Source organism: Crocuta crocuta, unplaced genomic scaffold, assembly GCF_008692635.1.
Source record: "Crocuta crocuta isolate KB4526 unplaced genomic scaffold, BGI_CrCroc_1.0 scaffold216, whole genome shotgun sequence".
Taxonomy (NCBI): domain Eukaryota; kingdom Metazoa; phylum Chordata; class Mammalia; order Carnivora; family Hyaenidae; genus Crocuta; species Crocuta crocuta.
Window position 1 is genome coordinate 3224004 of NW_027531504.1, and position 17507 is coordinate 3241510.

General features: G+C 39.2%; 1 protein-coding gene across 3 annotated transcripts in view; it reads right to left on the minus strand.

The window, feature by feature from the left end:
• Window positions 1–1951: 1951 nt before the first annotated feature.
• The window catches only part of APAF1 (apoptotic peptidase activating factor 1), a 93911-nt gene continuing 78355 nt past the window's right edge, over window positions 1952–17507 (minus strand). For 2 of the 3 annotated variants that reach the window (XM_077772247.1, XM_077772248.1), the window contains exons 26-30: window positions 16856–16981; window positions 14075–14221; window positions 7826–7940; window positions 3533–3679; window positions 1952–2017 (exon numbers count right to left, since the gene is read on the minus strand). In XM_077772247.1, coding sequence (XP_077628373.1) covers window positions 3627–3679; window positions 7826–7940; window positions 14075–14221; window positions 16856–16981 — 441 coding nt within the window. In that variant the 3' untranslated portion in view covers window positions 1952–2017; window positions 3533–3626. Of the gene's footprint in view, window positions 2018–3532; window positions 3680–4982; window positions 7941–14074; window positions 14222–16855; window positions 16982–17507 lie in introns of those variants that run through there. The other variant, XM_077772249.1, reaches the window with a different exon arrangement.

Here is a 17507-nt window from a genome sequence, read left to right on the forward strand (position 1 = left end):
GTCAGATACTTGACGTATTTTTTGAGCTTCACAAAAAACTCTGCAATTAAGTGTTGTGGTCCCTATTTTACAATAAAGAAACAGACTCTGAGAGGCTATACCTTTTCAAATGAAAGAAAAAGGAGAAAAGGAAATTAAATCAAGGTGATAGGCACACAGATCCACTAACCCCAGAGCTGCCACTAATTTGAAATGAACATCCTAAGAGTTCCAATGTAGAAATAGGCATCTCCAGGGAGCAGACCATGGTAAGGCTGCCATCTTCCCTGCTCAATGCCTGAGTCATCTGAGAATTGAGACCAGGTTGAGTAGTGGCCAAGTGCCAGCAAATCCAAAGGATCTCCCAACCTCTGCCATCCATTTGGCTGTCAGAACGGCCCGGGCTTCTTTTTTCAAAGAACAATCTATAGGCACAGAGATGGGCTTGCCAGAATACCACAAATAGAAGGTCCTCAAGTACAGGGACCACCTCTGACAGTTTAGGACTTAGGATCAGTCACAATGCACAGTATGAATGGATGAAATGAATAATGAATTAAGTGCATAATTGAAATGATGCTCCTGGATACTCCTGCCCAGGGGCTTTGGTGAGGAGGCCAACTACATGGACCAAAACCCCAGCTCCACCACTTTGCTGTGGCTGTTTCCACATCTAGACAACAGAAATAACACCGTACAGCCTTGCTGTGAGGATTCAATTAAGTAATATGTGGAAAGTGTCTGGCATAAGACCTGGCACATAAAATGCTGGTAAAAATAAATAAATAAAATAAAAGCTCCTCCTTGCCTCCTCCTAAAAAGGATTTATTGGTTCTCAGAAAGTTATTTGACAGAGTGGGGCAAATAAACACAAGGTGAAAGGTTTAGAATCACTAAATGAAGATGAATCAGAGATGAGAAACACAGATCTCTCAAATCTTCCCCAGCTGCTGAACCCTAAATTTTGACCCCTAGGACTAGTGTTCATCTGCCATAAACCCAGGAGGATTCCACTTCCAACTGAAACTGACACTCCACTTGTAGCCCAGTGGGTCTGGGTCTCTCTATAAAGAAAAGAAAATCAGATTTGGACTGTGGCCCTGGATTTGTCACTGATTAACTGCCTAGGGTGCAGCTCTTCCTCTCTAAGCTAGGACTGCAGAGTCTGCAAATCCTCTCAAGTACTGTGAAGATAAAATAACAGCTGGGCAGTCCCCTGAGAGGGGAGGCAATGGAGATTTGAATGGATGGTGAGAATCTTTGCTCCAACTCCTCACAACAGCCACCCTGTACTAAGCAGGAGGCTTCACTCAGCTGATGGGTGCTTTCCAGTTTGATCAGCTGCTCACAACCACCAGACCCAAACCTGGGTATAGCATTCTCTCTCTAGTTATTCTTGCCTTGGGTGATGGGAAATTACAGAGGCACATTTTCTGTTTACATCTCTGTGATAAGCAGTATTCCCAGTTCTGAAGGCCTGACCTCATAAATGAATTTACCGTGAAAACCAGCAGCTAATTTTCCTGAATCGTAATTGAAATGAAAACTTCCCAAGTTCTGGTCTTCTTACATCATCTGACTTAGAAGTAATATGCTATCGATGCCAAATGACCTCAAAGTCCGGGTCTCTGACGGGTCCCAAGTGTGATGTACATTTTTTTGCCCCTTCCTTGTAACTTCACAATAATTCTGTGGTTGTAAGTCTACGGTTATAGCCCAATAGCAGCTGATATTCTAATTCAGGCATTTAAATAACTGTATAGTATCTCCATAGTCTTAAGGGGAGGGGTTATGAGCAAGCAAATCTATTCAAGTGACAATCTTCAGAGACCAAGAATTATTTGAAAATCATTTTCTCCTTCTCTAAAGGCCAGTAAGTAAATTATAATAACATAATGTTGAATAAGAGATTGCCATACTTACCAAGTTAAACACTTCAGGGAAATGTTTATTCATTTCATATAATCTAGAAACAAATCTTTTTTATTCAAGTGAAGTTTTACTTTCCTCTAATGATGCTTCACGATAAAATGCCAAACTAAAACAGGAAGATAAAGAAAATGCTGGTGACATACTACTTCTTAATTAGCTTCTTGATATCCCAGCGCAGAGGGAGAACAGAGAATATGCTATGGGCATGCAAGTGTATATACAAGAATTTCAATCATTCAACAACTATTTACTGAGGCTCCAACTGGAGCCAGGCTTATGTTAAATGTGGTGTAAAAGACATAGACCTAGCTTCATGGAGTTTATGATCTAATAGGGGACTCCAATAAGTAAACAATACAGGATGATGAAAGACATGGCAGAGAAAAGAGGGCACTATGAGAGGGCAGGGCAGACCTACAGCAGAAGGGTCATCTCAAAGAATACATAAGAAGGAATTAGGAAAAAAATTAGGCTGGAGAAGGGCAGTATACAAGAGAGAACAGCGTAAACAAAGAAGCAAGAGAACAGGTCCAGGGTTTTAAAGAGAAGTGACAACCAAAGCGTCCATCAACTGACGAATGGATCAAGAAATGTGGTTTATCTATACAATGGAATACTACAGGGCAATGAGAAAGAATGAAATCTGGCCATGTGTAGCAACATGGATGGACCTTGAGGGTGTTATGCTGAGCGAAATAAGTCAGGCAGAGAAGGACAGACACCATATGTTTGCACGTATAGGTGGATTAGGAGGAACTTAACGGAGGACGAGGGGGGAGAAGAAGGGAGGAAATAGTTGGGGAGAGGGAGGGAGGCAAACCATGAGAGATTCTTGAATGCTGAGAACTGAGAACAGATGGGGTAGGGGGGAAGGGAAAGGGGGGTGCTGGGCATGGAGGATGGGCACTTGTGGGGATGAGCACTGGGTGTTATATGGAAACCAACTTGACAATAAACTATTTAAGAAAAATAAATAATAAAAAATAAATATCATTTCTTTCCAAATAAGATTGCTAAAAGTTATGCCTAGATATAGGCATATATAAAGAATCAATTTGGCAGTTTAGAAATAAAAGTCCTGACAAAGTAACCCAACTTCTTTTATGTTTTCTGAGATAAATAAATTTTTTCTATATTGTACCTCTGGAGAAAATAAAGAGAAGTGACAAGATTAAAATGAGCACTTTGGAAAAATAAAGCAGAGGGGCACAAGAGATAGCAGTCAGGAAACTGGTGCCAGGCCAAAGATGATAAGACCCGAATAACACCAAGAAATGTTCATTGAGTGCTTTCTTGGTCCAACCACAGAGGTAAATACTTCATGAGCTTTACCTTATTAAATCTTTTCAACAACCATGAGAAGGAAGAACAGATACCCATTTTACATATAAGACAACTGCTGGTATTTTCTTCTTTTCATATTATCCATTGCCTTCAATCTCCCCCAATAACTAAAATGTATTTCTTTATTGCCTTGGCTGCTGCTTAAAATAGTTCTTGGCACACAGTAGATAATTCAAGCCGTACAGGATAGGCAAGTAGCTGAACAGACAAACCACTAAAGAAATTTTGCCCAAGATCACATTAAGAGACCCATACCCACTGCATTCACTATACTTACCACAGCAAGCTGCAATTCTTGGTCCTTCTGGTCCTTCTCAGTCTCCTGTGCTGGTCCTTCATCTCACCAACCTCAGACTGCCCTGGACTCCAGCTTAGGACTTGTCTTGTCTATCAACATCTGTTTCACTGCTGATCTCATCTGATCCTGTGGTTTTAAATATGTTTAATGTATTTAAAGTCACTGATGACTCTGATTTGTATCTGCATCACAGATTTTTCCCATGAACTCCAGACCCTTTTATCTGCCCACCAATACACAACATACCCACTTGGATGCTTAATGGCCATCCCCAACTTGCTATGTCCAAAACCCTGCTCCTTTCATAATTATCTTCATCTCCATTAAAGGCAATTCTAATCTTCCAATAGCTCAAGCCAAAGAGGCTAAAACCTTTATATCATTCTTGTCTTTCTCACAACTTTTATCCAATCCACTGGCAAATCCTATTATCTTTAAAATACATCCAAAATTTAACTGTCACAACCCCTACTGCTGCCACCTAGTCTGGCTGCCTTCATTTTGCCCAAATTATTGCATAAGTTTCTCACTGGTATCCCTACTTTCACCCTTATCTGTCACCCTTTACAACTGATTCTCAATTGGTTTCTACTGCCAGAGGAACCAATCACATCTTAGAATACCAGAGTGGCTTAGTCAGTTAAACATCCAACTCTTGATGTTGGCTCAGGTCATGATCCCAGAGTCATGAGATCAAGCCCTTCATCAGGCTCCATGCTGAGCATGGAGCTTGCTTAAGATATTCTCTCTCTCTCTATCTCTCTCTCAGGGCACCTGGATGGCTCAGTCAGTTAAGCATCAGACTCTTGATTTCAGCTCAGGTCATGATCTCACAGTTTGTAAGTTTGAGCCCCAGGCTGATAGAGTGGGACTTGCTTGGGATTTATGCTCTCCCTCTCTGTCTGCCTAACTAGATAAATAAACTTCTAAAAAAATTCTCTTTCTGCCCCTCTCTCCTGCTCACACACACGCTCTCTCTCTCTAAAAACTAAAATAAAGCTTAAGTCAGATCACTCCACTGCCCAAACTCTTCCAGTAGCTCCTATCTCAGAATATAAACACTTACAATGGCCTAGGAGGCCCTGCATGGTGATGCATCTCTTGTTACACTCCCCTCACACAGTCTTCACCAGCCACACCAGCCTCCTTGCCAGCTCTGTAACAGACCAACCCATCCAATATCCTGTCTTTATGCCTAGTGCACTCTGCTTGGGAATCTCTCTAGATTCCTGTATGACTCACTCCTCCATCTTTCAGGTCTGTATACAAGTACAATGCTACCAACTCCCTATTTATACATACCAACTCAATCACTATAGATTTTACTTTTGTCTGCCTCCCCCTGGCCCTGAACTGCAGTAGAGCAAAGACTCATTTTTTTCTGCTCACTTTTATATACGTAATTCCTACAAAAATGCCAGACACGTGGTAGATCTCAACAAATATTTACTGAATTAAAAAATTAATTATTCTCTTTACAGGATCTTCACCATGCACCATGCCAACCGCACCAGGTAGTAAACATCAGAGATAAACTGAGAAGATAAAACTTTGATAAAATTGAATTAGACATAGTTGATAAAGCAATAGACAGGATGGTAGCTTTAGCTTGAAGAATCTTTCACATTTGTTTTCTAACTAACAAAGGACATGCAAGGAGCCTGAAATAATCTGAAAATGTTTTTCAAAAATATTTTAGGAATTTTATTTTTTATAAAATTTTTAAATTCATGTATTAAAATGTATACCAAGGCAAAAAAAAATCGTGACTTGTATCATAAATACAAAACTAACAGTTTTCGAAACATACAAGACACAATGTAAAAAAACAAACTTTATATATACAAAATGCAATGTACTTTCCATTACAAAAAATAAAGCAAGGGAAAATGCTTGAAAATACTCATCTGCAAGTACAAAACAAAATCCTCCCTTTGACTGACCAGTTGAGCTGCCATGAAACATGTAGCTCCCTCATTTTAGGTTTCTCTTCTTCCCTCAAGTTACCTTGTCTTCTTGTCTTTTTGATCTTGCCTTTTTGTCATTACCTTTTCTTCCCATTTTTCTTTTTATTTTAAAGACAACGACCAATCAAAGCTTTTTAAAAGCCAAATGTCTGTTCTATACTTTGTCAAGTGGCTTTTAGTTCCAAAAGTTAATACTTTATAGTCTGAGCTATAAATGAGTTCCTAAACACTGTATGCAAATCAAACTATGATTTGGATGCTCTAAGTACAATATATCACTTACATAATTGTTTTCATAAAATTAAGATTTTCACATCACATTTGCTGAAATCACAGTAAACTAGTACCTCAACCCATCATAAATAACCAAAAGCCCAACCTCCTTAACAATGTCTACTCATGACTCCCTCAAATGCTAAATAGTAGTATCTAACCTAAAATACATCTGGAGTGGTCTAGGCCCCCCTATCTAAACCACATCTAATATACACAAGCAACAGAAACTGGCTCACTGCTTACCTGTTAACACTAATATTCATTTGATTTACTTTCTGCTGCAGCAGCAAAATTGTTGAATTTTGGTTATTTTCTTATGTGAACTACATCTATTATTAATTTATTGCCATTTCCCTTAATAATACATTGTTAGGCAAAAATGCATCTTTAAACTGCAATTAAAATTCCTAATCAGGAAGCCAAAAAAGCTAGTTACTGATGCTGATGTACATTATCCCTGTCAAGAGCTACCTTTCCTGATTAACCTTGGAGGGAGAGAAGGTAGGAATGAGGAGAGAAAAAAGATAGGCCAGTTTCCAGATTCACGAGGACTCTTCCATTACTGCATAGAAAAGCACAGAATTCTCTTGAAATTCACTGAGAACAGCACTGACAATGCCATTTATCTGAGTAAACAGACATAGAAGAAAATGATTTCCTACTATTTTATATTTCTTAGAAAAATTCTGTTAAAACTTAAAATGAAAATTGGCCCCTCCCCAATTATTCTAATTTACAAAAATTCAACTGTAGAACAATTGCTTTAAAAAAAAAAGTGAGGATTAAGAAACATCAAGTTCACGGGCATGTGGGTGGCTCAGTTGTTAAGCGACGACTCTTGATTTCAGCTCTGGTCATGATCTGACGATGCATGGGACTGAACCCCCTGCATCAGGCTCTGTGCTGAATGTGGAGCCTGCTTGGGATTCTCTCTCTCCCTCTTTCTCTCTGCCCCTCCCCTGCACGCACGCACGCGCACACACACACACCCTGCTTGCTCTCTCACTCACTCTCAAAATTAAAAAAAAAAAGAAAGGTCAAGTTCAGTCAAGTAACAAGTCTGGTACATAAAAAACCAGAGCAAGCAGGACAGCACCCAACTCAAAGACAGACAACTAGAGACAGACAGACAGCACAAGGCTGCCATTAGCTAATGAGAAAAAGGTAGACAATGATTTTTGCTTCACAAGAACTTATGAAATCCAACACTCACTTATCTAGTGAAGGAAATGTTGCAAACTCTGCATGTAGACCTAATATTTTTAAAGCAAATTTAAGGGGTGCAAATAAACTCCAAGATTATAATTTACAGAACTAAACCCCTTGGGGTAATGTGGTTCAGAAAGCAGGACTGCTACCCTGAGGCACAGCCTGCATAATAATAGCATTAAAATACATACTTCCTTCAAATTATTCTCATTAATTATGTCAACCAATTTGAATGCATCAAGAGAGAATTTTACCAACAGTATAACAAGGTACATATTTACATTTTCATTTGCATCTTAAGGACAAACTGTTAACAATAATGATGATGATTATGAAAAACAAGATTAAAGGTGTGTTCATTTGGGAAAAAGCTACATTAATATTATTCATCCAACCACAAACACCTTCGTAATGAATGCAATACTACAAAACAATTCACAGCTTTATAAAAAGTTGAAATACAGAAGTTTCAATAGAATTTTTTCCAATTCAAAATTAAAAAGATGGGACGCCTGGATGGCTCAGTCAGTTAAGCGTCTGACTTCGGCTTAGGTCATTATCTCACAGTTCATGCATTCAAGCCCGCGTTGAGCTCTGTGCTGACAGCTAGCTCAGAGCCTGGAGCCTGTTTCAGGTTCTGTATCTCCCTCTCTCTCTCTGACCCTCCCCTGCTCACACTGTCTCTCTCTCTCTCTCTCTCTTTCTCTCTCAGAATAAATAAAACATTAAAAAATTTTAAAAATAAAACAAAATTAAAAAGAGTTCAACTACATTAATCCTTAACTACTTTACTCTAACATCTGTAAAATATATAAAATACCAAGATTATCAACAGTCACATATGTTTTGAAGTCAGGAGACACGTGTATTTTCTTAAGATTGGTTCCATTTGTGTAGAAGGTCTGTGAGGATTCCCCAGTGTCAACATTCCACCACTGTTCAGAGAAAAACAAAATTCTCATTAGATTGGTAATTACTCTGTGTGACAATTGTAGTTAGTGCCAGCTAGATCCTTCACCCTATCACCGCCCCACTCCCAAACTTCAGCAAACTGCAGGAAAAAATTCTGAGGTTTAATGCTGAATACAGTATTATTAACCTAGTCACTATTTCCTGATTAATCCTAGTGACTTCCTCACAGCTATGCAACACCTAACCCAACTGCAACACATGTGCTGGAAAAATGTGCAGCCTATTGAAAGCTAAGACACCGTCTACACAAAGTAAATGATGGCCATGACTGCACTGAACTCTGCTGTCTGCATGTCTTTCTCAGTAGAATGGACAGAATAACCCGCTTTTCTTTAAAAATACCCCTTTGCAGGGGCGCCGGGGTGGCTGAGACAGTTAAGTCCAACTTCAGCTCAGGTCCTGTCTCACACCAGACTGGGCTCTGTGCTGACAGTTCAGAGCCTGGAGCCTGCTTCAGACTCTGTGTCTCTCTCGCTCTCTGTCCCTCTCCTGCTTGTGCTCTGTCCCTCACAAATAAACATTAAAAAAAATAAAAACTAAAAAAATTAAAATGCCCCCTTGCAGACACAGACTGGTATTCTGACAGACACAGAGACTATTTCTTGTTATAGGATACGAGATAGAATGTTCTCTCTACCAAATCTTCCTTTTAATCAGGATGATTCAAGAGCTCATGACCATGTTTCTCTATAAAACAGTCTATACATTTTGCTAAATAAATATTGAACATCTCAAATGCAGAAAGTACTCTGGCCAAATCCTTTTCTCCCCCCAATCACTGAATTCACTCAGATTGTAACAGTATTTATAGTCATTAACCAAATGGAGACATTCATAAAGCTTACCCATTTATCTCACAGCTAAAATGAGGGCAAAAGACGCAACGTACATGAACACCTTTTGAAAAGGCATTATTAGGTACATCAAGATTCAGAGTATCATGAACAAAATAATAGTGTCACTCATTTTTGTATCTGGGGCAGTGCCTGTCATTACAGTGCTTGACTGGTTAAACTATTTGTGTTCCCTCAGTAATAGTAACTGGTAAAAGAATACCATGGACTTTAGTAAACCTCACTACAGCAACTTGTACTAACTTAAAAGTTTTCCAGAACTGGCAATTTTGCTCTATAAAACAGCAGTGTAATCAAGACTGCACAGGACACATTCCACCTGCTTGAGAGAAAATTCATTACTTTTCATTCCCTAGAAACAAATCAGAGATAGTAAGGCCCTTAGAGATCACCTAGGTCAACTGCCTCATTTTACAAATAAGGAAACCAGGGTTCTGAGAGAAGAAAGGCCTCATCACCTAAGATGATACTGCTAGCAGGTGGCAAAAGTGGAACTGTTTCTGGTACCTAATCTAGTGCCACTACTTTTCCCTCTACTGAAACAAACCACTCTGCTTAGAAACACTATATCAATATTTAATAAATAAATAAATTTTAAGAAAGGGAAAAAAAAGAAACACCATATCAAGCCACTAACTTGAATATGGACTGAAAAACAATGACATTAAAATTAGGGAATTTTTAGGGCAATGAAACTATTCTAGATGATACTATAATGGTGGACACATGTCATTATAAATTTGGCAAAATTCACAGAATGAACAACACCAAGAGTGAACCCTAATGTAAACTATGGACTTCAGGTACTAATGACATGCCAATATAAGTTCATCAATTGTAACACATGTACCACTCTGTTAATACTCTTTGGACAGTGTGGGAAGGCTGTGCATATATGGGGGCAGGAGGTATATGGGAACTCTACTTTCTGCTCAATTTTGCTGTAAACCTAAAACTGCTCTAAGAAATAAAGTGAATTTGGGGCACCTGGGTGGCTCAGGCCATGATCTTGTGGCTCGTGAGTTCAAGCTCTGCGCTGGGCTCTGTGCTGACAACACAGAGCCTGGAGCTTCCTTCAGATTGTCTCCCTCTCTCTCTGTCCCTCCCCCTCTTGAGTGTACTCTCTCTCAAAAATAAATAAAACATTAAAGTTTTTTAAAAAAGAAAGAGAATTTTTAAAAAATAGCTAACATTTACTCAGAGTACACTATATGACTCTATGTATGAGTGCTTTATATGTATTAACTCCTTTAACCATCCCAACTCTATGAGCTAGAGATTATAACTATATCTATTTTACAGATGAGAGAATCAAGGCATAGAGAGATTAATCTCATGCAAAATCACAAAGCTAATGAGTGGCAGAGCCAGGCTTTGACTCTGGGCAATCTGCCCAAGACTCACTCTCCTGACCATTACATTCTCTTTCCTCTATGTAATAGCAAACATGCTTTTTTCATGATATACTCCACATTTCAAACCAGCCTTTCTTGGGATGCTTGGGTGGCTCAGTCAGTTAAGCGTCTGACTTCGGATCAGGTCATGATCTCATGGTTCGTGGGTTCAAGCCCCACGTTGGGGCTCTGTGCTGACAGCTAGCTCAGATCCTGGAGCCTGCTTCAGATTCTCCCTCTCTCTCTGACCCTCCCCTGCTCATGCTGTCTCTCTCTCAGATAAAAACTAAAAAAAAAAGTAAACCAGCCTTTCTTCTCATAAGTATGAATTAATGTAGATTTCCTGTCATTCTAACATACATACTCTATGGTATAACACAAGTAAACAGCTAAATTTTATTACTTTCTAACTTAATAATAGTAATAATTTTGAGGAGTGCCTGGATGGCTCACTTGGCTCTTTTTTTCTTAATTAAAAAAAATTTTTTTTAATGTTTTATTTATTTCTGAGAGAAAGAGAGGCAGCGTGAGCAGGGGAGGGTCAGGAAGACAGGGAGACACAGAATCTGAAACAGGCTCCAGGCTCTGAGCTGGCTGTCAGCACAGAGCCCGACGCGGGGCTCGAACCCACAAATGGTGAGATCATAACCTAAGTCGAAGTCGGATGCTTAACTGACTGAGCCACCCAGGTGCCCCAAATATTTATTTATTTTTGAGAGAGAGAGAGAGACAGAGAGAGAGAGTGGGGGAGGAGCACAGAGGGAGACACAGAATCCAAAGGAGGCTCCAGGCTCTGAGCTATCAGCACAGAGCCCAACATGCGGTCCAAACTCACAAACCACGAAATCATGACCTGAGCTGAAGTCAGTCACATGCTTAACCAACTGAGCCACCCAGGTGCCCTGATATGACTCTTGATCTCAGCTTAGGTCATGGTCTCACGGTTTGTGGGATCAAGCCCCACATTGGACTGTGGGCTAACAGCATGAAGCTTGCTTGGGATTCTCTCTGCCCCTCTCCTACTCATGCGTTCTTTTTCTCAAAATAAATAAATTTTTTAAAAATTTTGAAATTTAAGAGCTTTATAGCTACTGGATATCTACTTTATCCTACTGACATTCAATTTATATAGCTTAGATTCTTTAGTAAACAGACTCAAAAGGCCCATTCCTTTGGACACTACAGCAGCTGTTCCTTTTTACTTTTAATTTGCTCTGTGCTTTTGATAGTCTCATTAACATGCTGGCTGGGCTATATCATAATCAGTATAACCATGCTAGTAATCAAACCAGAGGGAAGTGGAGTCCTGGGTGGCTCTGTCGGTTAAGCGTCCAACTTCAGCTCAGGTCATGATCTCACAGTTCATGGGTTTAAGCCCTGTGTCAAGCTCTGTGCTGACAGCTAGCTCAGAGCCTGGAGCCTGTTTCAGATTCTGTCTCTCCCTCTCTCTGACCCTCCCCTGCTCACATTCCTTCTCTCTCAGAAATAAATAAAACATTAAAAAATATTTTTTTAATTAAAAAAAAAACAGATGGAGGAACAGCTTGACTGTCATTTAAATATACAGACTGAATGTATAGGCTATAGGTTCTTACACCCTTAAGACATAGCCTCTACAGGGGTGCCTAGGTAGCTCAGTCGGTTAAACATCGACTTCAGCTCAGGTCATGATCTCATGGTTTGTGGGTTTGAGTCCCACATCAGGCTCTGTGCTGACAGCTAGCTCAGAGCCTGGAGCCCGCTTCGGATTCTGTGTCTCCCCCTCTCTCTGACACTCCCCTGCTCATGCTGCCTCTCTCTCTCTCAGAAATAAATAAAACATTTTAAAAAAATTTTAAAAAGACATAACTTCTACAGTACAGACATCTATTCTGATGCTCTGTTTCAAGGTTCTCCAAGAACTCTGGAAATCTAGTCATTGACTGCTATCACATCTTGTAAGCCAGATTCATGATTATGTGATAGCCTTCAATGGGGCCCAGAGTATCAAATAACATGGTCTCTATAAGCTCAGTGTCAAAGTTGAGCAGTTATGCTTTTCAACAGGTAATGGAACTCAAGACCCTCTGTTTCCAACCCAAGATCACAATGCTGCTCCTCTAAGCATCATCCTCAGAGCAGACTAAGAGTCACAGTTTATCCTTACACTAAAGGAAAACAAATGGTGATAGCTTCAAGATCCCTCCCAATAACTAAATAAAATAAACTATACCAAAAAGGTAAAGTTTAATGCAACATTTTATAAATAGCATTGTATTCTCAATGCAAACTTAAAAAGGGTTCATAACAAACATCCACCCCACAGAGCTAAAAACGGTCTTCTTTCTTATAAGGTACATTTTAATGTTGAGTAAAACTATAATTATGTGGTCCTCGGGGTGCCCAGGTGGATCAGTTGGTTAAGCGTCTGACTTCAGCTCAGGTCATGCTCTCACGGTTCGTGGGTTCAAGCCCCGCATTGGGCTCTGTGCTGACAACTAGCTTAGAGCCTGGAGCCTACCTCAGATTCTGTATCTCCCTCTCTCTCTGACCCTCCCCTGCTCACACTGCCTCTCTCTCTCTCAATCTCTCTCTCTCTGTCTCTCAGAAATAAATAAAACATTAAAAAAATTATGTAGGCCTCATATAACCAAAAACTTCAATCCATTCAAATATTTTTGAACATCTGTATTAGACAATCAGAATCATTTCCTACATTTGAATGTTTTCAGTAAGAAATATTATAAGATCTAATTTATTAGGGATCTATTTTAAGTGGTCAGAACAATATATAGTATCTTCAACCCCGTTTACAAGTGTACCACCATTCAAAAGACTCACCTCAAGCATCCTCCTCCCTAAGAAGCCTCTGCTAACTCCATTTTTATGCACACATGTCCCAGAACCCTCCTATATTTTAGAGATTATTTATTTACTGTCTGCTTCCCTCAGACTGTAAGTCACTGAAAGGCAAAAAACCAAGTCTTAAACACTGTGCCATACAGCAGTGTCTTAGCACACAGTGGGCACTTAACACATTCTTATTGAGTGGATGGATAAATATATACAAGCACCAAAAAATAGCCCTGCGGCACTACAACACACTCAATGAACATCAGTCTCCTCACCTATAAACCAAGGATAATAAAATTTAAGCTTACAAAGCTGGCTTTTGAGATGATGTAAGTAAACCATTGTGTAGGCTATAAAATAAAGCAATATGCTGTTGCTACTATTACTATTACAATTGCTACTACTTCTGCTACTATTACTAGTACTTAACAAATTTCACAGAGCATCTGGGTGGCTCAGTTAAGAGTCCGACTACTGGATTCTGCTCAGGTCATGATCTCACAGTTCATGAGTCTGAGCCCCACGTCAGGCTTTGTAATGACAGTGTGGAACCTGCTTGGGATTTTCTCTCTCTCCCTCTCTCTCTGCCCCACCCCTACGCATGCTCGCTCTCTCTCTCTCTCTCTCAAAATAAATAAAGAGGAAGAAAAAAGGAAATTTCACAAATAAATTTTTTTCACAAATAATTAAAGACTTTCAACCAAAATAGTTAATCATCAGTGAAGTGGAAAATTAAGTTAAACACCCAACTTTCTAGTCATTTTGATCATCTTAGTATGGGGCACTATGAAAGCTGTGTACAGAAAACATCCCTAACACGGTCATCAAAACTTCCAAGAACACTGAAGAAAGCAGTCTTGCAGATCTGTCTCATCTTGGCCAAATGAGGATAATGGTCACTGCCTTTCCATTCTGCTGGGCTGTATGAGGCCCAATTAAGAAACAAGAAGTGAAAATAGCTTGGAAAGTAGTATATAGGCTGTTCTTTTCTTTCACAGTCTTTAAGGAAAGACTTACCTTAAGATATCCTCCAGCAGAGACAAGCATTTTGCTATCTGGTGAAAAGCAAAGGTCAGTCACCCAGCCTCCATGGGTAGCAGCTCCTTCTTCTATCAAAACCGGAGCACATAAATGAAGCAGCTCACCATTTGAGACATTCCATATCTACACCAACAGAATACACAATGCATTAACAAGGTCACCCAGAAGTTTTATATATCTATGCATCTCATCTGGAACATATTTGGAAATCTTTCTTAAAAATATAATTACAATTCAGTGATGCCTTAGGCATTTTTTTAGGTTGCAGTCTCTCCTGTCCAATTTTTTAAAAAACACTCACTATAGTAAAAATGTATTTATTATTACAAAATAATAAAATACTTATCCTTAAACATACTCCAAAAAATAAAACAAGAGAACTTAGAACAATTGGTCAGAATATTGTGATTCTTTTCATTTAATAAAAAGAGAAGAGTGGGAGAAGCAAGGTATAAACTAAAAAGGACCAACAAACTATGTAAAAAAAAAAAAAAATAGAATTCTAGGGCAGGATCTACCATGAAGAATGCTGACAGAGGTCATTCAAACGAATTTAAACAATAAGTGCCTATAAGGTTTTAGGTATATGCATATAAATGTATATAAAGATATATATATATATAAAGATTATTTTACTAGACCCTTATAAACAACCCAATCACTTATAGATGCTAATATTTCCATTTATTTTCAGTGACAATTAATACATGGGCAGTATTCTATAATATTTCAATAAACGCACAACAGAATAAGAAAAAGAGGCATAGGGGCGCCTGGGTGGCTTAGTCGGTTAAGCGTCCGACTTTCGCTTAGGTCATGATCTCACGGTTCGTGGGTTCGAGCCCCGCGTCGGGCTCTGTGCTGACTGCCAGCTCAGAGCCTGGAGCCTGTTTCAGTCTGTGACTCCCTCTCTCTCTGACCCTCCCCTGCTCACGCTCTCTCTCTCTCTAGAAATAAATTTAAAAAAAACCTTAAAAAAAAAAATTAAAAAAAAAAAAAAAGAAAAAGAGGCATAAACAGCAAAGGAAAATAACCAGAACCATCATTTGTAAATGTTTTCCTAGAATATCAAAGAAAATCAAATGGACAAACTCATTAGAATTTAATAAGATAGCTAAGTATCAGAGATGCATACGCGCACACACACACACACACACACACACAGAACTTAACAGCTACATTTTGAATAATCAAGTAGAAAAACAGAGGTGCCTGGGTGGCTCAGTTGATTAAATGTGCTAACAGCTCAGAGCCCGGAGCCTGCTTCGAATTCTGTGTCTCCCTCTCTCTCTGCACCTCCCCTGCTCACACTCTATCTCTGTCTCTGTCTCTGACTCTCTCTCTGTCTCTCAAAAATAAACATTAAAAAAAATTTTTTAAGAAAAATAAAATGTTTGTTTAATGTTACTTAAGAAAAATTTTTAAATAACATGCATTTAAAGAAAGAGAATTTGGGACAGCTGGGCAGTTTAGTCAATTAAGTGTCCAACTTCAGCTCAGATCATGATCTTATGGTTCGTGAATTCAAGCCTAAGCCCTGTGTCAGGCTCTGTGCTGACAGCTCAGAACCTGGAGCCTACTTTGGATTCTGTGTCTTCCTCTCTCTCTGCCCTTCCCCGACACATTCTGTCTCTCTCTTTCAAAAATAAACAGTAAAAAAAAAATTTAATTAAAGAAACTTTTTAATAAAATAAAGAAAGAGAATTTGTTTCCCCGGGGGTTTCTAAAAAATGAAGTATTCCTTTATAACCAGTAAAGGGGCCCTTTTCATCCAAGATGAGAACTCAAAGCAAAATGAATGTTTCCAAAAGCAGCCCTGCCACTTCAGCTGACATGGCATTTATTAGAACAGTACAAAGAAGGTTAGTTACTTAGTCCTCAAGAAGGAGAATCCTAATTTTCCTGTAAAGTCCATCTGATAACGTCTCTATTCCTGCAAACTGAATACGCTCTCATCAACTTTAAATCTTCCTTTGTAAAAAAGAAAACAACAAAAAACAAAAAACAAGACGCTCCTCAAATATACTGGTTACTAAAGCAGCCATCCCAATGCCCAAATTTTTCCCATCAACTAACTACCCAATCCTTCTAACACAACCAAAGGCATGCAGTCCCATAAGGACTATAATAGGGCACACTGTAAATGTTGACTATCTAATGGATATAGTTTCATTAAGTGATTTTTTCTTTCAGTGCTAAAAAGAGCAGAATCTGCAATTCATTTATAATCTAGTTAATGATTTATAAAATTATTTTCTTCAAATTCTGCCACTATAAACAACCTTTGGTTCAGGTCCAAGAATTCCAATGAATCATCCTCAAGCTAAGAGCAAACAACGAAGTGCAAATAACTCAGGAATTTGCCTCCTCACATTCATAGACTCTGTTTTTGTTTTGTTTTGTTTTTTTAAGTAGGCACCACGCCCAGCACAGAGCCCAACATGGGGCCTGAACTCACAACCCCAAAATCAAGACCTGAGCCAAGATCAAGATTTGGATGCTTAACTTAATGAGCCACTCAGGTGCCCCCAACAAACTCTAACTCATATACTTCATTCTAACTAAAATTAATTCTCTCCTGCAGAGGAGTGCAGCTGTGAACACAATATGCACAGGAAATAAAGCAAACAATGTCTCATCCAACCAGAACCCCACGGCCTGTGCTTCTCAGTCACATTAACAAAGGTCTCCAGTGTGGTACAGAGTGCTAATCAAAGCTACAGAGAGCAGTGCTTTCATGTCAGTAAACACCCTTACCCTGATTTCTCCATTGTCATCTCCAGTCGCCAACAGGGTACTGTCCATAGAGAAGGCAGAGCAGCGCACACAGCCTTTGTGGCCCCTCAATTCATGAAGAGGGGAAAGAAGTTCAAAACTCCAAATCTGGAAGGCAATTAGGATTGTTTAAGAATAGTAAATACACTCAAAATAAGTACCTGCAAACCCTGACTTGGGGCTAGTTAGCCCCAATTCAATCATATGGAAGTTGTAACATTCAACATTTCATAAATTTTCATTAGAGGCTCAAGTTCCAACTTGCAACATTGTTTTTTCCTGATCTTTCCTTTAACTGCTCATGTTAACTTCAGCTCAAGGACCAAAATCACAGCTGCTTTAACTTTAGACTTAAAAGAAAGAATAGCAAATCAGTTAAGAGCAGTCTATAGAGTAGAACCAACTTGAATGTGAGTACTGGCTCCCTTGTACTGACCAGTTCCTTGTGGCCGAGGACAACCCACATAAGCTTCTCTAGCTTTCATTTCTGCACCTGTACAACGGGATAATAGTACCTACTGTGTGAAGATTAAGTGAGATAATAGTGAAATTGTAGCATAGGGCCTAGTATATGGCAAGGGTTCTTTAAAGGTTAGTCATTATACTATCCTACTGTCTTGGCAGCCAAAATGCT